The sequence below is a fragment of the Bos indicus x Bos taurus genome, chromosome 21, assembly GCF_003369695.1.
Source record: "Bos indicus x Bos taurus breed Angus x Brahman F1 hybrid chromosome 21, Bos_hybrid_MaternalHap_v2.0, whole genome shotgun sequence".
NCBI lineage: Eukaryota > Metazoa > Chordata > Mammalia > Artiodactyla > Bovidae > Bos > Bos indicus x Bos taurus.
The window spans coordinates 49,020,746-49,044,539 of record NC_040096.1 but is presented as its reverse complement, the minus strand read 5'-3'; the positions used below and the strand labels follow the sequence as shown (position 1 = coordinate 49,044,539).

The window sequence follows — 23,794 nt, the reverse complement described above, 5'->3', positions numbered from 1 at the left end:
TTTGAGTTTAGAATTCTATAACTCTCGTGTATAATTTTTTTTTACAAATTTATCAATTTTTTTATTGAAGTAGAGTTGAATTACATTGCTGTGTTTGTTGCTGCTGTACAGCAAAGTGATTTGGTTATATGTATATATTTATGCATTCTTTTTTTAATATTCTTTTCCATTATGGTTTATCATAGCATATTGAATATAATTCTCTGTGCTATGCAGTAGGAGTTTGTTGTTTATTCATTCTATGCATAAAAGCCTGTATTTGCTAGCCCCATCCTCCCACTCCATCCCTCCCCCTTGATAATCACCAGTCTGTTGTCTATGTTATGGTTCTGTTTCTGTTTCATAGGTAGGTTCATCTGTGTTATATTTTAGATTCCGTATGTAAGTGGTATCTTATGTTATTTGTCCTTCTCTTTCTGACTTACATCACTTAGTATCATAATCTCTAGCTGCATCCATGTTGCTACAAATGGCATTTTTAAAATCACTGAGTAGTATTCCATTGTATATACGTGCCACATCTTCTTTATCCATTCATCTGTCAATGGACGTTTAGGTTGTTTCCATGTCTTGGCTATTGTGAATAGTGCCGCTATGAACATAGGGCTGCATGTATGTTTTTCAATTAGAATTTTGTCTGGATCTGTGCCCAGGAGAGGGATTGCTGGATCATATGGTAACTCTATTTTTAATTTTCTGAGGACTCTTCATGTTGTTTTCCACAGTGGCTGCATCACAGTGGCTACATTCCCATCAACAGTGTAGAAGGGCTCTCTTTTCTCCATACCCTTTCCAGCATTTGTTGTTTGTAGACTTTTTGGTGATGGCCATTCTGACTGGTGTGAAGTGGTACCTCATTGTAGCTTTGATTTGAATTTCTCTAATAAATTGTCATGTTGATTATTTAGGTCTTCTGCCCATTTTTGGAACTCATAAAATAGATCTACATTTTCATTAAGGTCAAACATGAATGAAAATTTATCACCATGTGTATACTGCAATAAGAATAGGCAAAACAAACTCCTGAAATTGAAAAGGATTCATCATTCAAGGTGATTTAAAACTAGATAACACTATAATGGAAAACTATTTTATGAAATTAATATAACATTCCAAGACTATTTTTCAGATTTTTTAAAATCACTTTGCTGATAAAGGTCTGTAGAGTTAAAGCTATGGTTTTTCCAGTAGTCATGTATGGATGCGAGAGTTGGACCAGAAAGAAGGCTGAATGCCAGAGAATTGATGCTTTTGAACTGTGGTGCTGTAGAAGACTCTTGAGAGTCCCTTGGACAGCAAGGAGACCAAGCCACTCAATCCTAAAGGAAATCAACCCTGAATATTCATTGGAAGGGCTGATGCTGAAGCCAAAGCTCCAATACTTTGGCCACCAGATGTGAAAAGCTGACTCACTGGAAAAGAAACTGATGCTTGGAAAGATTGAGGGCAGGAGGAGAAGGGGGAGATAGAGGATGGCATCATAGACTCAATGGACATGAGTTTGAGCAAACTCCAGGAGATAATGAAGGACAGGGAAACCTGGCATGCTGCAGTCCATGGGGTTGCAAAGAGTTGGACATGACTTAGCAACTAAACAACAGTTGTAGTTGTATGTGCAGACTACAACACTATATGGACTATGGCATCACATATGCAATATATATGGACACTCTGCTGATGCTTAGTATTACTTTTTCTAGTGAGTACTCCAAAAATAGTTGCGTGGTGTCTTATAATGTCACCATCTGAACAAATAGAAGACAATCCATGTTAGAAAAAACTACAGGTGCTTCATTTATTCCCTAGTCTAGTGGTTAGGATTTGGTGCTTTTACTGTTGTGACCCGGGTTCAATCCCAGGGCAGAGAACTGAGATCCCACAGGACAAAACCCAAAAAACAGATTAAACCAGAAAGAAAAAGTAGAGGTGAAGGCACCATCTGCTGGTGACCATATGCAATTTCAAGAAATTTGTATTCTTTGACTACTACTGGAATCTCCAGTTTGGAAAAACCTGTGGGTTCAAAAGTGGGAAGGAAAATACTGGCTGTTACACATTAACTAGTGATTAAAGTGATTAATGACTGAAGACAAAGTCATAGGTTGTTTAGAATACTTGCCCCTAGATAGTCCCTGGAAAAAGTCCAAGGTCAGATATCTTTGGGAAATGTACACAAATGCCACTCTTAAAGATTCACAATGAATATTAACATATTAAAACTCTTGACAAATTAAGAGACCTATTTTACATAACTGGCATTTCCAGACTTTATTTGACCATGGGACCTCTCCTTCCTCTTTTTAATTCGCTGTTGTTCAGCCACTCAGTTGTGTTCTACTTTTTGTGACCCCATAGACTGCAGTACGCCAGGCTATTCTGACATTTTCAAAAAATACCATTTTGAAGTAATTATCTTAGGAGTATTTGCTTTTAAAAAATACTTTTTCTGTGGGGGGATTTATGTCAGATTTTATAGTTTTACAGTCAATCTAGATACATATGAATGATAATGATAAAAACAGTATTTTATAATTGTTTAAGTTTCATGCTCAATTCATAAATATTTGGGGGAACAGTCATTTTGTGCTAGGACTTACAGGGTGGTGTAACTGAAAGCAAACAGTTATAATCAGTTGCATGTTGGTAAATGTTTAACTAGTATCCTTCAAGTTTACATATTGATCTAAAATGCCTTGGTCTAGGGATGTCTATAATTAAATAGAAAGCCAGTAAAGATTGTTTTGGGAGATTTTCCCTTTTTCCAATTCGTTGTCTGAGTCCTTTCTCAGGAGCTCAAGAAATGCTCCATTCTTTAAAATGGCCATACTCTTCAAAGCAATCTACAGATTTAATGCAGTACCTGTCAAATTGCCCATTACATTTTTCACAGAACTAGAACAAATAATCCTAAAAATTTTATGGAACTTCAGAAGACCCAGAATTGCCAAAGCAATCCTGAGGAGAAAGAACGAAGTTGGAGGCATAACCCTCCCAGACTTCAGACATTACTACAAAGCTAGAGTAATCAAAACAGTGTTGTTTTTTGTTGTTCAGTTGCTAAGCTCTTTGAGACCAGAATACTGCACTGGGTTCTCCAGGGAATCTTCCCAGACCAGGGATCAAACCTGTATCCTCTGCATTGGCAGGTGGATTCTATACCACTGAGCCCCTAGGGAAGCCCCAACAGTGTGCTAGTCCTACACATACTACACGTAAAACAGACATATGGATCAATGGAACAGAAAAGAGAGAGCCCAGAAATCAGCTTACACACGTATGGTTAATTGATCTTCAACAAAAGAGGCAAGAATATCCAATGGGGAAAAGACAGTCTCTTTAGCAAGTGGTGTTGGGAAACCTGAACAGTTGCATGTAAATCAGTGAAGTTAGAACACGCTCTCACACCATTTGCAAAAATAAGCTCAAAATGACTTAAGACTTAAATGACATGATACCATGAAACTCTTAGAAGAGAACATAGGCAAAACATTCTGTACTATAAATCTTACCTGTATTTTCTTAAGTCAGACTGATCTAGTCAAAAGAATATATACACATATCTATCTATATCTATGTATCAGAATCACTTTGCTGTATACCAGACCAAAAACAAACACAACATTGTAAATCAACTATACTTCAATTAAAACATTTCTTTCCCAGTCTCTATTCTTCTTCAGATCAAAACTACTTAACTTTCAATATATCAGAAAAAATAGTTTTCACCGTTTACCATCTGGACTCATTGTCCTTTTTAAGTTTATATCTTCAAGTCATTTCATGAATAACCAATACATATTTAGATTAAAGGGATATTCAATAAAGCCATTATTTAAAAAAGAATAAAAGGATAATGGAAAGCAACTTTATTGGAAATTTAAATAAATAAGCATAGAAAATCCCAGTTTTTATTCCCTATTTTCCTGGTTTTGAAGATAATACCGCAAATGGGCAATGTGCTCTGAATGCGACTACCTTCTCATTGCCTGCAATAATGTGTCTGGAACACATCCGTCTGGCACATGGTGACTGCAAATTCCAAATACATTACTACTGCATACTATGAATTGCTTATTGTTACTTCTGGTTCTTTTTGCAGTTGCATCATCAAAACATAAGACAAAGAGTTTCTGAAACCTTTAAAAGCTCATCATTTTGTGGAATAGAGGACAGCCATCTTCTTTGCTACCTAGTTGCAAAACATATGTATTCTTAGTTTAATAAATGAGCAACTCAAAGAATTTTTAATTTCTAGATTACCTGTTTCCTTCTTATCATCTTTGTATACAAAACTGCCATTAGCAAATATCCCCTTAAAAATAATCAAGTAAATTATCCATATAAACATCATAAAAGATGAAAGAATTCCATAATATGTGCTCTTAGCAAAATAAGATCATGCAGATGCTTGCTGCAAATCTTGTGGAATGAAGTTATTCCTTTTGAATGAATAACTAAATGAGGATATCACAGTTTTTGTCTTTAGAAATATGTTGTTGACTCATTAGTTCTTGACTTTGAAACATTCATTTAGGAAATGGTCATCTAAAGATTCTAATTTAAGATTTTGCTCTTATTATTAGAAATTTCTGTATTTCTCTCTATTTCTGTATTCATCTTCTGAATTCTCAACTATATTCAATGAAAGCTAGAGACATAGTATAAAGATCTTGAAAGAAGCTACAGTACTTGGAGCATTGCAAAAAGAAAACTGAAGGATAATGCAATAGTGATGCTTTACTTCACTATTCTATCATCTTAGGTAATTATATCATTTTCCATTTTCTTATTATTTTAGTATATTTTAAAGCATAGTTTGGAACAATTAATCATTAATGATGAAATAATTCCATGGATGATGAAGTAGCAGAATGTTGCAAGACAGGAAAAATAAGATCAGTAAGTTTCCATGATTTATCCTAGATTTACAAGAGTTCAATGGACCCATGTAACTACTGCAAATAGAATAAAGTTTTATCCTTTTTTTTAATTCTATTTTTTAATGAATTTTTGTGTTTTGGAAGACCTTTAAGAAAGAATAAAAGTTGTAAAAAAAATCAATCCTTACAAATAGTACTCCCAGAAGAGGAAATCTTTGAAAACTAAAGTTGGGTCTAATAGATCCTAATATGTAGAAGAGTTAACTCTTAAACTCATTCATCTTTAAGTACATAAAGACAGATATAATTGAATTTGTTACCCATCCTAACATTTATTTCATTGGAATAAGAAACAACAGCCTTTTGTCCAGTTGAAAACATAAACATTATGAGTTCTTAGACTTCATTGAGTTGGATGGCAAAGATCCCTCTCTGGGGACCATAACATGAATGAAATTACCAAAGGTGCTGTACTTTGATTTATTCCTCACGGAATTCCAGGATCCCAGTGGATCCTCTCATCTGTCTCTATTTACCCTACTCATTCTTAGATCTTGTTTTTTTCTGTGAATGTCCATATTCCACCTTTATATCATTGTCTACAGCTATTTACTTGCTGTACTTTCAGTCAAGAATCCTTGTTAAGGTGGCACACTGACCCCACTTTGTTTGCAGGTCTGTACAGAATTTTGATTCCCATTTCCTCTTCAGGAGTGTTTAAAATTTGACAACCAAAGTCACCCTCTTTTATCTTACAAAACAAGCTTAGAGAAAGTAAAATATATATTTGCTATGTATCTTCTTTCTTGTGAATATAAGAAGAACATCTTATAAAAGATTTCTTATATTCTTATATTCTTATATTCTTATAAAAGAATATCTTCTTTTTTTGAAGAACAAAAAAATTAATCATTTTCTCTGTGCAGTAAAATGCTTATAGGGCTAAGCTTGGCAAGAGTTTAGGTATTGTCCTTTTTGGAAATAATTTCATGAACAATCTGTTATGTGAAGTAACTCCTGCCATATCAATAAATAAGAAATGTCACAGACATAAGCAATTTTGGAACACAATGCCTTCTGTCCACCAGATGCTGCCATGCCCCCCTCCCTACCCTCCACCCCCAGGATTGCTGAGAAGCTAGGGGAAGCAGCCATCTGCCACATTTGCCACTCCTTAAGGTGAACAAGGAATTAAGGATGTAAACAATCATAAAACAGGATTTGGCCCCAGAGAGTTGAGGTCCATATGAAAGGAATGAAGTCAGTGAGCCCAGAGACTTGCATCTTCCCATACGTAGAATGCTAAATTCCTTAACTTGATATCTGATTTCCCTTCAGTTTAGTTCAGTTCAGTCGCTCAGTCGTGTCTGACTCTGCGACCCCTTGGACTGTAGCATGTCAGGCCTCCCTGTCCATCACTAACTCCTGGAGTTTACTCAAACTCGTGTCCATTCAGTTGGTGATGCGATCCAACCATTGCATCCTCTGTCATACCCTTCTCCTGCCTTCAATCTTTCCCAGCATCAGGGTCTTTTCCAATGAGTCAGTTCTTCACATGAGGTGGCCAAAGTATGGGAGTTTCAGCTTCAGCTTTAGTACTTCCAATGGATGTTCAGGACTGATTTCCTTTAGGATGGACGGTTGGATCTCCTTGCAGTCCAAGGGACTCTCAAGAGTCTTCTCCAACACCACAGTTCAAAAGCATCAATTCTTCGACACTTAGCTTTCTTTATAATTCAACTCTCACATCCATATATAACTACTGGAAAAACCATAGCCTTGACTAGAAGGACCTTTGCTGGCAAAGTAACATCTCTGCTTTTTGATAAGCTGTCTAGGTTGGTCATAACTTTCCTTCCAAGGAGTAAGCGTCTTTTAATTTCATGGCTGCAGTCACCATCTGCAGTGATTTTGGAGCCCCCCAAAATAAAGTCAGCCAGTGTTTCCACTGTTTCCCCATCTGTTTGCCATGAAGTGATAGGACCAGATGCCATGATCTTAGCTTTCTGAATGTTGTTTTCTCTTACCTCACAATAATCTTTGATGGTCAGACTGCCTGCCCCACTTTGTTGTAAACTTGTATATAGCATGACTCCCCCTCTTGCCTCCTTGGAGCAGATTTCTCAGGTCTAGTGAGATGCTGCTTCTGGGCTCAAAGTCCTTAACATTTCCACCAAATAAAATACCTCTCTTCTTTAAGGTTGTGACTATATTATTTTTTTAGTCAACAAACTCCTCACTGAAGGGTGGGATTGCCTCGGACCATCAAGCTTCAGTGTCTTTCCAGCCAGTTTCTGTCTTCCCCATTTTGCTCAATTCTTTTCTTGAAAAGAGAAGCAGAAAACACATCAAGATGAATCAACCAAAGATTGTAGAGGGTATGTGTGTGTGTGTTTGTATGTGTTTAGCGGGGAGAGGTGGCAGAGGCAGTGTAGAAGGGGAGGTAAACTGGGAACACATCAATAGTGTATAAATAGTATGTAAGTTCTTCCAGACCGAATATTTGGCCTTTTTTGCCTACGCGGTATCACAGCATCGCTACTGTGCCTAGCACAAAGCAGACGAACGTTCAGTAAATGTTTGTTGCACTAAGTCAAAGAATGAACTTCTCACTTTGCTTTTTCAGGGGAGATGCGGCTTGTTTTTGGAATCAACCAGGGCCCTAGAGGAGAGGATGTCCTCGGGAACACCTCCGTTTCTCTCAACGAGGTGAGGAGTCTGGCGACAGAAGGTCGTACATCGTGGAGGCCCACGGGGAGTGGGATCCGCCGTGACTCCTGGGAGAGGAGACCGCATCGCCACGACGCAGCCCCACCCTCGCGTTTTAGTTCCACCGGGTTTCCGCGCTTCTCCGGGGTAGTCGTGTTGGGTTTGTCACTGTCGCCCCGCCCCTCCAGCTCCGTCTCCGCCTTTCCCCCCTCCCCTCTCTCCTCCCCTTCTCCAACCTCCCGGCTCCGCAGGGGTCCCGCTCGCTCCCCTGCGGTTCGGCGGCTCGGTCGCCCCGCCCCCAGAATGGCCCCGCCCCCGCCCCCAGCTCCCGCCCCGCCCCTCCCCCTCCCTTTGACGTGGCAGAGGCGGCACCAGCCATGTTGGTCCAGCAGTGTTCTGTGCGCAGGCCGGGGGCGGGGCTGCGCGGTCCCTGATTGCGGTGCCACGGCCGCTGCCGCTCGGCGGAGGGGACGGATTTGTAAGGTAGAGGCTGCAACAGGCGCAGATCTCGTACGTGGTGGCACTGTGGTAAGGATCGATTTCGGGGCCGCGAGCGCTCACTGGGAAGCGGGGGAAGGTCGGCGGCGGGTCCGCGGGCCGGGGTCTCGAGGGTGGTGCCCACTCTGCCTTCTGGGTGCCCCAGGCCAGATGGGGGTGCGCAGGGGCTGCAACCCGGCCCGGCGGGGGCTGCCTTGAGCCCTGAACTTGTGACCTTCTCACCCACCCCCTCTGCTTAGTTCTATCAGGGCCTGGGAACCCGGCTCCCTCACCCACCTACCCCGAATCAGGAGTGAAAGATAGAGTCGAGTGAAAAACAGCAGTTAGGGCATCTCTCGCAGCACCCCACCCTCCGTTCATGGCCGATCTGCCTTCCCCACCGCACCCCACCCCACCCCATCGCCGCTTCTGGGTACTTTGGCTTCTTGGTTCATTCCTTGTCTCATCCGAAGAGCCCTAGACTTTGACCCGACGTGACTTCGTCACTCGTAGTTTGGCTTTGGGACTTAAAGGGGATAAGGAGAAAAGTGCAGGTAGAGCTCACACCTTGGGCCTTGATTACAAATAGACTTGAGTTTTAAGATTGGACCCATCTTCCGTACTTCCATTCGGCCCTAAATGTTTTCCCGTTTTGGTGGGAAGGGAAAAGTCATAGTAAATCTGCTTGTAATCACTGGAGTGAGTATGTTGAATCCGGGAGCTTCCTCAAGGTCCACCCTTCAAAGGAGTGGATAACTAGCCAAGTGAACTTGGTTAAAAGAAGTTTTAGATTTAATTATAGATGTATGTTAAGTCTTCCTTTTCTGCCTTCTCCAGTAGTCTTAACTGACATCATTTTGGAAGTTCAGTCATTTTTAATTGGCTCAGAATTTTAGATTTGGAAGGGGCCTTGTAGTTTTCCAGCCGAAACCCCTCATTTTACTGATGAGAATTTGAGGATCAGAGAGGTTAAGCTATTTGTACAGTATAGTAAATCTAGTCGTGGGAAGTAGTTGAAGACACTACTTTGAGGATTTTAGGACAGAAAAGTGGGAAAGCCACATTTAATTGTCTATTAACAGATATATCTGATTGGAAGGAACTCAAATTTTACTTGCAATTTACAATGTTTCTCACTTATCTACCTATAAAATGGCTAATGGGCATATATCTGATGTGCTAGGTTAAAGTGACTTAATGTTTCTTTACTTTAGTTATACCATAAGAAAGTACATTCCCAATGATTAAAAGTTGTGCTGTAAAGGAGACGTTTCTTTAGAATGGTCTTTTATGTTTTGTACCACTTAATAAAATGTAATGACTAGTATATTGTCTGCATCCTAGTTTAGTGTTTGAATCAAAATTTTTTAGTTTTATGCTTTTATACAGACAGTACTAGGGGAGAGAATGCTTATCAAATAATGCCATTTCATAAAGAGCTGGTTTGCAAAAGGACTTTATTTCAGATATGCAGTTGTTGAATATGGGACCAAGCCTGGCAGGATTGGTTCTAGAGTGAGTGATTTTAAGATTAATTTCTCCCTTGGAAAGGTGAGGGAATATGGGGAGGTGTTTTGCATGTCTCTGTAATCGGACCAGTTAAGAAGAAAAACGTGGGACATTTTTCAGACTGCTGTTGAAAAGTGATAATGTAAGAAATAAATAGATGTGATTTAGAGAACAAATATGATCTTAGAGCAGAGCGATTGAGGAGACAAAACAGTGAGGAAGAGGAGGGGAATTGTACTTAAATATCAATCAGGTGATACTCAGTATGTCTCAGTAAAAAGTAAGGATGTCAAGTTACAATCCAGGCTTGTTACCTCTTGTAGAAACTTAAACCTGGCCAATGGCTGTGTGTAGATGTCTTCACGTTAAGTTTCATAGAGCCTGCTCTACCAGCTTCCATGCTTTTAAATTAAGCCCTAGAGTCCTAAGGAAGTGATTCTCAGGACCTCTTTATAATCTTAAACATTATTGAGGATCCAGAACAAAAGAAAAGAAAAAAAAAAGTCCCTTAGTACGTCCTACTCTTTGCAACTCCATGGACTATACAGTACATGGAATTCTTCAGGCCAGAACACTGAAGTGGGTAGCCTTTCCCTTCTCCAGGGGATCTTCCCAACCCAGGGATTGAACCCAGGTCTCCTGCTTTGCAGGAGGATTCTTTACCAGCTGAGCCAGGCTTAATAGAAGACAGGTGGATTTTCGGATCTACTTGCTGTTTTGATATGTTGTCTGGTTGAATTGTATGAAGGAAATCTGGCTTCACGTATGGAGCTGGAAAACTCTTATTGTTTCCTATGCTAAAACTAATGTTGGCATCTTTTAACTCCCCTCTGATTATCCTTGACCTTTATTTTATCATTATCTTTCAACAGCCATTTTTTTCTCAAATGCTTCTTTTTTTCTCAAAGCCATCTCCTATATTTAGCTTTAAAATAATCTTTTCTAAACAAATCTAGTTATTTTAGGATTTCTCTCTACCCTTTGTCAATCTTTGAAAAATCCATGATTGCTTTTGCTTAGTATAAAATTCCCTAGTTGTCTCTGAAATTCTGATAGGAGGAAATACAGTGTCTAATTTTTATTTTCTTATTATATTTTCAATTAGGATATAATTGACTAATAACATTCTTATTTCTTTAAAGAAGGGAAAGTTCTTAGCTATTTAAGATACTTAGGTTTGTTAAGCATCAGTTTCTGTAATTTGTATTATCAAAATATATTTGAGCATTTTTATGAAAACTATTATATCTAATAATACCTTTTCTTCCCTCACTTATATTTTAGAATCAGTTCCTCATCCCATCATTATTCTTAGCAACTTCAGCATCCATGCTGGCTCTGTTGGTACCTTACCTTCATAATTCTCCAATTCTTGATGCCATTCATCCCTCCCACAAATCTTTTAGCCAGCCAGATAGTACTTGAGATTCTATCTTCTTAGACCTTTAAATTTTATAATTTCCCTCCATCACTAACCACTGCTGCAGTTTGAGAGCATGAGACAGACCTGTTGCCTAGGTAGGAGAGCTGGCATCCTAGTCAAGCAGCTAAAGAATAACAAGGTGAAGATGTCTTTTGATACCGGGCCCTAACCAAAATGGCATCTCCCTCTTCTGGTAGTGAGTTTAAATGATTATTTTGAAATTATATGTCTCAAATTAGAGTTTAAAATGCTCTCATATGTTGGAATGTTAGAAGTATTCTGAGTTGTTTCTGCAAAAGAAGTAAGTGATATATACATCACATGGAACACACTTACCATGTGTTTATTTCTTGTTCCTCAAATGTCCTGTATTAGTATAATAAAAAATTGCCTGTCTAAAATAGAAGTACCTCATTTTAGAAAAATCTTTTTGTTGTGTACTCTTAAGCATTATATTTAACAAGTTTAATGGAAGCTTACTTCGTTCTGGGTAGAAAAGCAGGTGAGTTTTAGAATTTAATGTTTTTGACAATCTGTTTATTAGAATGATGTAACTGATAAGGTTGATACAGAAAACTTAAGACCTGGATTTTCCCCATTTTTGACTTAAATCAATGGGACATCAATTTTATCATTTATTATTTTTTCTGTAGTTTTTTTCAAGAGTGAATGAAAAAAGGATAAAATACCTCTTTGGGGGCCTAATGAGCTTTGGGTTCTGTAGAGCCATTCATTATTTTGTTATAATTGAGGTCATTGTTCACTAGCTAATTTTTTTCTGAGATAATTATTTTCTTTCGTTTATGATTTCTAATGGATGAGTATCAGTGGAACTGGGAAAACCATACTTATTTTGAATTTTCTTAATAGGATTTAAAAATATCTTTTAATTTTGTTACAGAAATAAGAATCAAGCTCTACAATGACAACCTATTTGGAATTCATCCAACAAAATGAAGAACGAGATGGAGTCCGATTTAGTTGGAATGTTTGGCCATCGAGTCGATTGGAAGCCACAAGAATGGTCGTTCCAGTAGCAGCCTTATTTACACCACTGAAGGAGAGACCAGATCTGCCACCCATTCAATATGAACCTGTTCTCTGTAGTAGGACCACTTGCCGTGCAGTTTTGAATCCTTTATGGTAATTAAAGCATATGGAAAACACTAAAGTGTCCTTATGATTTAAAAATGTAGTTTCTTACTTGTTCATTTATATAAAATGTTTTTGTTTATATTTTTTCAAATTAAAGTAGAACCAAAGAGCTATAAAATTTTAGACTCATACTAGCTGTAGTGAGTTACAAAGAAACCAAATACAAAATTGTCAGTATGTAAACTGTTAGATTCTATCAGTATTCTCTAGATACTGATGCTGGCTGTCACCTCATTTTGTGTCATTTGTAAAGTCATAATTGGGTAGTATGGTGTTTCGAAAATGTTATGATTTCTTGTTATATAAGCCAGAATCTGAAGAATCACCTTTTATTCCTCTTTCTACTCCCTCTCTTTCCACTCAATCCACTGGCAAATCTGGTGCATTCTGTCTTAAGAACAGTACTCATCCTGTCTCTTACTCTCATTCTCTGCTAATACATGGTGCTTCAAAAGATGGTAATCTTTTCTTGGGTGGTTTCATTATCTTCCTAACTGATCTTCCTGTTTCCATTCTTGCCTTTCAGTAATCTCTTCTCCACCCAGAAGAGTGGAGAATTTACACTTATAATGAAAAATCCAAACCCCTTATCAAGACCTGTAAAGCTCTATATAATGTAGCCTGTGTATATTTCTGCCTTCATCTGTATCATCCATTTTTCTTCATTTTCACCTACATTACACATTATCTTCTTTCTATTCTTGGATATACTTAACTTATTTCTGCCACAGACTTTGTGCAATAGCTATACGTGCTGCCTGGATTGCTTTGCCCCCAGATTTTCCTGTAACTGGTTTCTTTTCATTTCAGTTACATTTTAGTTGTTTATTAATGAAGGCTTTCCTTTAAAGTTGCCCTCCCAAATACATTCTCATGTCTTGCTTTGTTATCTTTAGTTTTTATTATCACTTTCTAAAAGTATCTTCTGCATTTATGCATTTATTGTTTATTGTCTTTCACTTCTAGAATATAAGCTTTATGAAAATAAGACCTTTGATCTCATTTACTTATCATCAGTACCTAGAATAATGGCATTCAGTAACTATATATATTTTTATTGAATATGTGTTTTCTAGAGCTGAGTTTAGAAGTCACTGAGTCACTTGGAGAAAAAAAATAAGATTATCTTAATTTATCGTTGGTATTTGCTATACATTAAAAGTTACAATATATTCATTTTGGTGAGCTTGTATGTGTTAAAAGTATGAATTAAATATTGGCAACACCTAAAAATAAATGGCTTTTAAAGATTGCTTTCACTGTCAATTTGAATTGATTCATTTTCAGAAAGAAGTTAATTTTATTGAAATTGGAATTACTGCACAGTTTAGCTAAATCATGAGCTATTGTATCTTTTCTTAAAACAGTCAAGTGGATTATCGAGCAAAACTCTGGGCTTGCAACTTTTGTTATCAGAGGAATCAGGTAAGAAAGCCCCCAATGTAGATGTTAATGCTGTAATACTAATACTGTAGGAAAATACATATTTGAAAATAAAGATTACTTTTTTATAGGATTAAATAAATAAGTGATTAAAGTATCTATTTTTAAGTAATTAAGTGATCAGGAAATAATTTGTTTCAGTTTAAAAGTTCATTACTTGGTAATAATTTGTTAAAATATTTTGCTTTTTTCTACCTGTAGTTTCCACCGACTTACGCTGGTATATCTGAACTGAATCAGCCTGCTGAACTTTTACCTCAGTTTTCTAGCATTGAATATGTAGTTCTGGTAAGAACATAAAAGTAACTTTTTAAGGAAGTTTAAAATATCCAGTAATATAGCAATACTTTATACCAAAATAATTATTCAATTGAGCTGACTTAAAAGGCATCATTCTTCATTCTCACATTGAATTGATTGAGCATTTCAAAGGTAAGAACTGTCAAGGTCAGTTTGAGCAAGGTAATTTCTATTGTAGTTATTTGAAAGGTGGCCAGGATTTTGGGTGGGGAGGTTTGATTTGCTATATTGAGTAGGTTAATAAATAGTAAAGTATCAATTTTGCTTTGTAGTTGGAAGGTTAGTTACAGATACTTGGTCAATATGAAACTGGAGCCTAATGATATATCCCCAAGTCTAATAATGAAATTACTCTTGAATTGGTTCTTGTTAGGAAAATAATTTTTCTTCCCTTTCTGAACAGCTTTATATAATTTATTTTAATATTAAGTATTAAGGTAATGTCTTTTATGAATGTTGTAGAGATAGCAGAATATGACTCACTTGAGTCTGTCACTGATTTGTCCATTCGGACTAGTTTCTAGTTCCCTTACAATGCAATTCAGATTAGATGATTATTTTATAAAAATCACCTAATTTTGCTGTTAAGCTTTAAAGTTACTGTGTTCTTGTTTTAAAAAAAGTGCTTGTTGTAAGAAATGAAACTTCATGCAGTTAAGTAAAATTGAAAGTGAAACTCCCCTTCTTGTAACATAACTAATGTTCATAAACTTAATTTTTCACTTGATGATGTATTAGATATATAATGTTTCATTTGTAAAATGGCTTTTTTAGAATTCCATTGTTAAACATATAATAAATTATTTAATTAGTCCTCTATTGATTATCCTATGTATTGAGCTGAAGTGTTATACTTTTAAAACAACATTTTTTTTAATCACAATCTTTTTTAAAAGCGTGGTCCTCAGATGCCTTTGATATTCCTCTATGTGGTTGATACTTGCATGGAAGATGAAGATTTACAAGCCCTGAAAGAATCTATGCAGATGTCACTAAGCCTTTTACCACCTACAGCTTTGGTTGGCTTAATTACTTTTGGGAGAATGGTGCAGGTTCATGAACTTGGATGTGAGGGCATTTCAAAAAGCTATGTCTTCAGAGGAACAAAAGATCTGTCTGCCAAACAACTGCAGGTAAGCAACAAGAATGGTAGTTTGCCTGTCTCTGCACATCACTCTATGTGTGTCTAAAAATGCCTTCTAGATATATGTTTCCAGAAAATATTATGAATGACTAATATAGTTGTATTATAACAAAGCCTTTAAATTTAGTGATGGCCTCAGCTTTCTTTCGTTTGCCTTACACTGTAATCATAGAGATTGAAGACCCTTTACTTTTGAAGTATCTGTAAAACTTAGAGTGAAACTGAAGCTGTTTTACTAAAGATTTGAAGGCTTGTAGAAGAGTCATGCTGAAGACTGAGAGAAGGCAACCACTTTTGTTTCCTTGCATGTCACTTAGGCACTAAACACTTGGTGTTTGGCAAGGGGAGGTATTTTAAGGCTTGAGAGTTAATAGGTGAACTGTGAATATATATATTTTTTCATACACTCGGATATTTTTGTCTTGGAAGCAAATTAAAGCCTTGTCTTCCAAGGCAGGGAGTTATGTGCAACATACTAGGATTATCTTGGTATATTTTTCAAAATCTTTTTCTGTCTAGATATTTTGATAGATGATGAGAGATATTCATATTACTTTAAATATGTTCATCGATTGGAAGATAGTTGAGAGGGCAGAGAATGTTCATATAAGTCAGAGAATTAAGAAGCATAGGCATGCAAGATGTTTATTACTTTATAATAATAACCCCCCTTGTATAACCCTCCTTTATACAATTGCTTATTATCTCTCATATTTATTATTACACTTATTTAGCTAATGCTTCAACTTTTGTTGGTTTCACCAGATTTAAATTTTCATACAGTCAGGGACTATTTATATTTTTCACCATTACATTCCTGGCCCATAACAGATACTTGAACTATATAGCTGCTGATGAATACAAGCTAAGAATACAGACATCCAAGTTACACAGTAATCTGTTTTGACTATTAATTAGAAGTGAAGTATTCTAGGCTAGTTTCCCCCTACTTTGCTCACATAGCACTTTGTACTTTGCTCTCTTATGATGTCTATTTCATTATATCACTGTTGACCTCATAGTCTTCCCAACTGGAAGTTTTGCTTTCAAGGGAAGAGATTTTGTGTTCTTTATTTTTGTGTTTCTAACGTCTATGGAAGCACCTTCCATGCCATAAATAGTTAATACATCTTTGTAGGAGTAATTAAACAGACATCACAGAAATAATCTCTTTACAGGAAATGCTGGGGCTCTCTAAAGTACCAGTTACTCAAGCAACACGTGGTCCTCAGGTACAGCAGCCACCTCCTTCCAATAGGTAATAAATATGTCAAAAAGAACTTCACAGTTTTACAGTTGATACATCTGTCTTCACCCTTAACTTGAACACAGGCCTTCAGTGATCCAATACCGTTAAATATTTTTAGGAATATAAATACTGAATTAGTATACTTTTTAAAGAGTTGTAGTAACATCACATTGCTGAAATGGTTGGTTTTTCATTATGACAATGTAAGGAGTTACTTTAGTTTTGATATAGTCTTTAAAATTTTTTTTTAAATATTGGAGTATAGTTGGTTTTTTTTTTTAACTTTATGTGGGGCATTTTATTTATTTATTTGTTTGAATGGTACTGGGTCTTTGTTGTCGCACGGACTTTTCTCTAGTTTCTGTGAGCGGGGGTTCCTCTTCAGTTTCGGTGCAAGGGCTTCTCACTGTAGTGGCCTCTCCCATTGCCGAGCACAGGCTCTAGAGTGTACGGGCTCAGAAGTTGCGGAACACGGGCTCAGTAGTTGAGACTCACAGTAGTTGAGACTCGCAGGCTCCAGGGCACAGGCTCAGTAGTTGTGGCATAGGGGTTTAGTTGCTGTACAGCATGTGGGATCTTCCTGGATTCGGAATCAAACCTGTGTCTCCTGCATCGGCAGGCAGATTCTTTACCACTGAGACACCAGGAAGGCCCCTGGAATATAGTTTTGATATATTCCTGATTTTCTGTTTTTAAGTTCAAAAAATTTTATTTTTGTGCTTGAGGGCAGCCAAGCAAAAATAGGTCCCCATAAGCTTTTAATTTTGCCTTCTTAGTTTTGTGGGTAGCTTTTTCTGCTAAACTTACTAATCAGAGATGGTATTAGTAAAATTGAGTTGATGTGTCTTCTCATAATTAATTCAGTAACTCTAAAACTTACTAGATTGGTAAATGGAAGATGCAGTCCCAAAGTAATACTTGGTTTGAGTGTTCTCTTTACAGTAATTGTACTCACTGAGTTCCTCAGCAGTAGACAGCATCACTTGGGAACTTACTTGAAATGCGAATTCTTGGTCACCACCCCAGACCTACTGAAACAAAACCCTGGAACCAGCAATCTGTGTCAGTACAAACCCTCTCACCGATTCTGATATACACAAAAGTTTGAGAACCATTTGGTCTGCCTTGTATTCAGCTTCTTTTTCTGTTTTTAAGAAAGTGGACAATTTGTTTCTTAAACCTTCACCCACATTTATCAATGGCTTTTTATTTTGTTCTGTTTTGTAGATTCTTACAGCCAGTACAGAAGATAGACATGAATCTCACAGACCTTCTGGGAGAGCTTCAGCGAGACCCCTGGCCTGTACCACAGGGAAAGAGACCTTTGCGTTCCTCTGGGGTGGCACTTTCCATAGCTGTAGGACTCCTTGAGGTAGTGACAGTAACTTTATTTTGGAATGTAAATACGTACATGTATGTATGGACTGGTATGCACAAGATGATGCTGGGTGGAAAAATCAGGTTACAGGATAGGACATACATGATTTTGTTTAAAGTTTGATCTGTGGTGTATCCTTTTGTGTATAGAGAAGCTTCTGGAATGATGTTTACCCAAATATTAAGAGTGGCAGGATAAGGAGAATTTTATGAAATACAATTTGAAAATTTTAAACTTGACATATCTTAGCTTTATCTTAATAATTAGAAGAGTTTTTGTAAAAAAAAGTTTTTTTTTTTTAAGTTTGAAATGTTACTAGAAAAGTTTCAAAGGACTTTTTTCTCTGAACTATTTGTGATTAAGTGATGTTCCTAACTCCTTGAATACTTTAGCTGTATTTTCTATAAACTAAGATATTCTCCTACATAACCACAATACAACTTTTAAAATCAGGTTTTAAAATATGTGATATATATATATCAGTATATATACACTGATGTTTTATACAATACATGACACTGATGTATTGTTGTGTTGTTGTTGTTCATTTGTAAGTTGCATCTGACTCTTTGCGACCCCATGGACTGCAGCACACCAGGCTTCCCTGTCCTTCACTGTCTCCAAGAGTTTGCTAAAATTCATATCCATTGAATTATACAATACATAACACAGATATATTACTGCCATCTAATTCTCAGAACTCATTCGAGTTTCACTGATTATCTCAATAATTTTTTTTGCTTAAAAGGTTTAATTCAGAGGCATGTAGTGATGGGCTTCGCAGGTGACGCTAGTGGTAACGAACCTGCTTGCCAATGCGCAAGACATAAGAGATGCAGGTTTGATCCCTGGGTCGGGCAGATCCCCTGGAGAAGGGCATGGCAACCTTCTCCAGTGTTCTTGCCTGGAGAATCCCGTGGATAGAGGAGCCTGGTGGGCTACAGTCCATGCGGTCATAAAGAGTTGGACACGACTGAAGCAACTCAGCATGCATGCACGCACATGTAGTGATTATGTCTGTTTAGTCTCCTTCACTCGAGTACATTTCCTCAGCCTTCCTTTGCTTTCATGACCTTGGCATGTTGGAAAATTCAGGCCAGTATATAGAATGTCTCTCAAATTAGGTTTGTCTTGATGGTAGACTCACAATTAGATTGAGGTCTTGCATCATTGGCAGGAAGATCACAGAAGTAATGCTCTGTTCTTTTTATAGCCTATCAGGTGACACATGATTTTCATTTGCCCCATTATTGATGATGATCACTTTGATCATTCATTAAAATGTGTCTGGCAGAAGTCTCCACTGTAAAATTACTCTCATTTCTCTTCCCTTTATGATTAATAAACGTTAGATGGTGAGGATCTTTAAAACTATGAAAATATCCCATTCCTCATTAAACTTTCAATTTACTCATTTATTTATTAATATCACTGTGGGTTGATGGTCTCCTGTTTTATACGAGTTATAGTCTGTTACTTTCAGTTTTGTTTTTCTTCTAACTTTCTAGTTTGACATAATTCCAAACATAGGAAAAGTCATGAAAATCGTTCAAAGAATTCCTTTATATCTTTTAACCAGATTCCTCAAATGTTAACATTTATTGCATTTGATTTGTCCTTCTCTCTCTAGATATTTATATAGATAGTGAAACCATTTGAAAGTCAGTTATAGCCATATCCCTTTACTTCTAAATATTTTAGTGTGTATTTCTTAATTACACAAGAACATCCTTTTGTAATGCAGCTCATTCAACAGTTATGAGATTAACATTGATAGAACACTATTTTCCAAATCTTTAAGCTTTATTCACATTTCACCAGTTATCCTAATCTTAACTCTGTATTGTATTCAGTTGTTGTGTCTCTTTAGTGTCCTTTATTCTAATAGTTCCTCAGTTTTTCTTTGTGTTTTGTGACATTAATATTTTTTTAAGAGTACAGTCTAGTTATTTTTTTAATTTTAATTTTGAAATTTTTAATTGTAGGACAATGGCTTTATAATTTTGTGTTAGTTTAGGCTAGTTATTCTGTAGAATGACTTTCAATTTGGGTTTATCTGATTTTTTCTCATGAGTAGATTGAGCTTTTGCACTTTTGGCAGGAATATTGAAAAAAAAAAAATGCAAATACTGATTTGCGATCTGCTTAGTGCAGCATCTCAGGAAGTCCATGATGTGATGTTAACTTATTTTATTACTGCTGGTTTACTTAGCTTTGATCACTTGGTCGAAGTGGTTTCAACCAGGTTTCTTCACTGTAACGTTATATTTTTCCCATTGTAAGTATCTAGTCCCATCACTTCATGGGAAATAGATGGGGAAACAGTGGCATACTTTATTTTTTTGGGCTCCAAAATCACTGCAGATGGTGACTGCAGCCATGAAATTAAAAGACGCTTACTCCTTGAAAGGAAAGTTATGACCAACCTAGATAGCATATTCAAAAGCAGAGACATTACTTTGCCAACAAAGGTCCGTCTAGTCAAGGCTATGGTTTTTCCTGTGGTCATGTATGGATGTGATGTGAGAGTTGGACTGTGAAGAAGGCTAAGCGCCGAAGAATTGATGCTTTTGAACTGTAGTGTTGGAGAAGACTCTTGAGAATCCCTTGGACTGCAAGGAGATCCAGCCAGTCCATTCTGAAGGAGATCAGCCCTGGGATTTCTTTGGAAGGAATGATGCTAAAGCTGAAATTCCAGTACTTTGGCCACCTCATGCGAAGGGTTGACTCATTGAAAAAGACTCTGATGCTGGGAGGGATTGAGGGCAGGAGGAGAAGGGGACGACAGAGGATGAGATGGCTGGATGGCATCACTGACTCAATGGACATGAATCTGAGTGAACTCCGGGAGTTGGTGATGGACAGGGAGGCCTGGCGTGCTGCAATTCATGGGGTCGCAAAGAGTCGGACATGACTGAGCGACTGAACTGAACTGAATGGGGAGATTCCTTGTGTACTCATCAAACTTTTACCCAGTAGTTTTAGCGTCCATTCTTGATTCTTGCTTGATCAATTATTATTGAGGGGGGCTAAATAGTGACTTTCTAATTCCATCATTTCTTCTACATTTATTGACTTTCTACTTGAGTGTTCTGTTCTTCATTTATGTTTATATCAATGTGAATTCTTATTTCATCCAATGGATTATATTCCTTTACTGACATTATTTTTGTTTTGAAACTCAAATTGTCCAGATTTTGCAATGGGAGCCCTTTCAAGCTGGCTCCTGGGTCCTTGTTATATGTCCTCATCACTGTTTGAACATTAACTTGCTTTCTAGTATAGTAAGATGCTCATCTTACATGTTCCCTGCCCTTGACCTGAAGTTGGCCATTTAGAAGCCCTGGTTTCTTTTAGCTCTATTTCTTTTGGAACATGACCATGCTTCTACTTCTGCTTTATTGACTATTCCAAAGCCTTTGACTGTGTGAATAACAACAAATTGTGGAAAATTCTTAAAGAGATGAGAATACCAGACCACCTTACCTGCCTCCTGAGAAATCTGCATGAAAGTCAAGAAGCAACAGTTAGAACCAGACGTGGAACAGCAAACTGCTTCCAAATTGGGAAAGGAGTGCATCAAGGCTGTATATTGTCACCCTGCTTTTATTTAACTTATATGCAGAGTACAACATGCGAAATGCTAGGCTGGATGAAGGACAAGCTGGAATCAAGATTGCCAGGAGAAATATCAATAACCTCAGATATGCAGATGACATCACCCTTATGGCAGAAAGTGAAGAGGAACTGAAGAGCTTCTTAATAAAAGTGAAAGAGGAGAGTGAAAAAGTAGGCTTAGAACTCAATATTCAGAAAACTAAGATCATGGCATCTAGTCCCATCACTTCATGGCAAATAGATGGGGAAACAATGGAAACAGACTTTATTTTTTGGGGCTCCAAGATCACTGCAGATGGTGACTGCAGCCATGAAATTAAAATATGCTTGCTCCTTGGAAGAAAAGCTATGCCCAGCCTAGACAGCACAGTAAAAACCAGAGACATTACTTTGCCAACAAAGGGCCATCTAGTCAAAGCTATGGTTTTTCCAGTAGTCATGTATGGATGTGAGAGTTGGACTAAAAAGAAAGCTGAGTGCCAAAGAACTGATGCTTTTGAACTGTGGTGTTGGAGAAGATTCTTGAGAGTCCCTTGGACTGCAAGAAGATCCAGCCAGTCCATCCTAAAGGAAATCAGTCCTGAATATTCATTGGAAGGACTGATGCTGAAGCTGAAGCTCCCATACTTTGGTCACCTGATGTGAAGAAGTGACTCATTGGAAAAGACCCTGATGCTGGGAAAAATTGAAGGCAGGAGACAGAGGATGGATGGTTGGATGGCATCACTGACTTGATGGACATGTTTGAGCAAGCTCCAGGAGTTGGTGATGGGCAGGGAGTCTGGCATACTGCAGCCCATGGGGTCGCAAAGAGATGGATACAACTGAGTGACTGAACTGATGGTTCATGTGCTCACTGTTACTAGAATGTCATTGCTTTTATGTCCTAGTGAATAGAGCTAAGAAGCAGATATGTATAAGAAGAAGATAAGTATGTATGTTTCCCTTTCTCTCTATAGCTATATATTTATATATATACACACATACCCATATAATTAAGTGTATGTGTGCATATATTTACACGTATATCTACATTCCCCTGCAAACATCTATGTCTATCTCTATTACAACCATAAACACTATATATATTAGAAACCAAGATTTCTTTCAAATATATCTAATTCCAATTTAGTACCACAGGATTTATTCTGTCCTTCCCACTTTGCATATTTGTAATTCCTTTGACCGTGAGAAGCTGGCTGTGACTATTTAAAATATATTTACTTATTTGCTCAGTCTTAGAATACAGATAGACTAGTTTTAGAATTTTTAGCTCAGATCTCTGTGAAAAAGCCTAGGAGTTAGGGCTCAATGTTTATTTAACATTCTGAGGATATATGAGACAAAATACACTATACTCAAAAGTGAACTGGGTTAGTTATCCCCATCCTCCCCCCACTTCATGTGGTTATGTTTTTGATTTGTTGCACATTCTGTACATTTCTTTTTAAAAAATCCCATTCCTCTTTTGCGTGTGTGTGTATGTATCGTGAAACATTAACATGCCTCCAAATCAAAGTTGTACAAAACTATATGTTGAGAGTAGTGTTAGTCCCTTTGTTGTATGAAATTTGTCTTCTAGTAAATTTCTTAAGAAGATGTAAGGGTACAGAATTTCATAAACTGTCTAATGTTTGAACACTTCTTCTGTGGCTTTTTTTATAGTTGAAGGATAACTTGGCAGGATATAAAAAGCCTTGCTTCTCACTTTCTTTCTGGTAGTTTTTGAAAATGATGCTCCATTGTTTTCTTGCTTTGATGATTTTGAGAAGACTGATGCCAGTCTAATTCTCTTGCCCATGTAAATTATTTGATCATTTTGCTTGGAGGTCTTGAGGAATTTATCTTTATTATCTTAATAGCATTATTAGAATGTCTTGTGGGTAAATATTCTCTAGTGTCTGGTGATCCTTTTTTATATGTGTATTCAAATCTTTTGTTTCTATAAAGTTTTCTTGTATCATAGTTTTAAGTATTAGTTTTTTAACTGTTTTATCTTCTTTAAGAACTTCAGTTACACATAAATTGGATCTTTGCCTGTTTTCCATTTCAGCCACTTTGTCTCTGCTCTCTTACTCTTTACTTAGTTTTTATGCTCTTGGGTATTTTCTTGCTTTTCTTCAGTTTCCTTTAAGTTTTCATTTGAGTCTGGCAGTTGTTCTGTGCTGGTTGCTAGCTCCCTTCTTTCTTCCCTCTACTTTTCCCCAAACTGCCCTTGCTCTGTGTGAAGGTTTGCATGGGAGATAGCTCACTGGGACTTAGTGTTTATTTTTTTCCTTATAAGTAATTCAAAGTTTAAATGTTTTTTGTGTTCTAGTTATGAAGATGTGCGGTTTGTATACTTTTATTTGTTCTTCTTTACTGATGTTTCAGCTTTACATGATTGGTATTACATCAGCAAGATGATACCCAGGATGAAAAGAGTATTTTTATTTATTAACCTAATTTAAGAAAGTCATATAAGTAATAAGTATACCTAATAAGAACATTCCAACAATATATAAGGATA

At 37.1% G+C, this 23,794-nt stretch overlaps 1 protein-coding gene across 2 annotated transcripts in view; it reads left to right on the top strand.

Moving 5' to 3' along the window:
- The window catches only part of SEC23A (Sec23 homolog A, coat complex II component), a 75,174-nt gene that overhangs the window by 8,060 nt on the left and 43,320 nt on the right, over positions 1-23,794 (top strand). Inside the window, exons 2-8 of one of the 2 annotated variants that reach the window (XM_027522070.1) lie at positions 7,507-7,589; positions 11,900-12,141; positions 13,521-13,578; positions 13,798-13,884; positions 14,793-15,029; positions 16,219-16,298; positions 17,517-17,661. In XM_027522070.1, coding sequence (XP_027377871.1) covers positions 11,921-12,141; positions 13,521-13,578; positions 13,798-13,884; positions 14,793-15,029; positions 16,219-16,298; positions 17,517-17,661 — 828 coding nt within the window. In that variant the 5' untranslated portion in view covers positions 7,507-7,589; positions 11,900-11,920. Of the gene's footprint in view, positions 1-7,506; positions 7,590-7,947; positions 8,118-11,899; positions 12,142-13,520; positions 13,579-13,797; positions 13,885-14,792; positions 15,030-16,218; positions 16,299-17,516; positions 17,662-23,794 lie in introns of those variants that run through there. The other variant, XM_027522069.1, reaches the window with a different exon arrangement.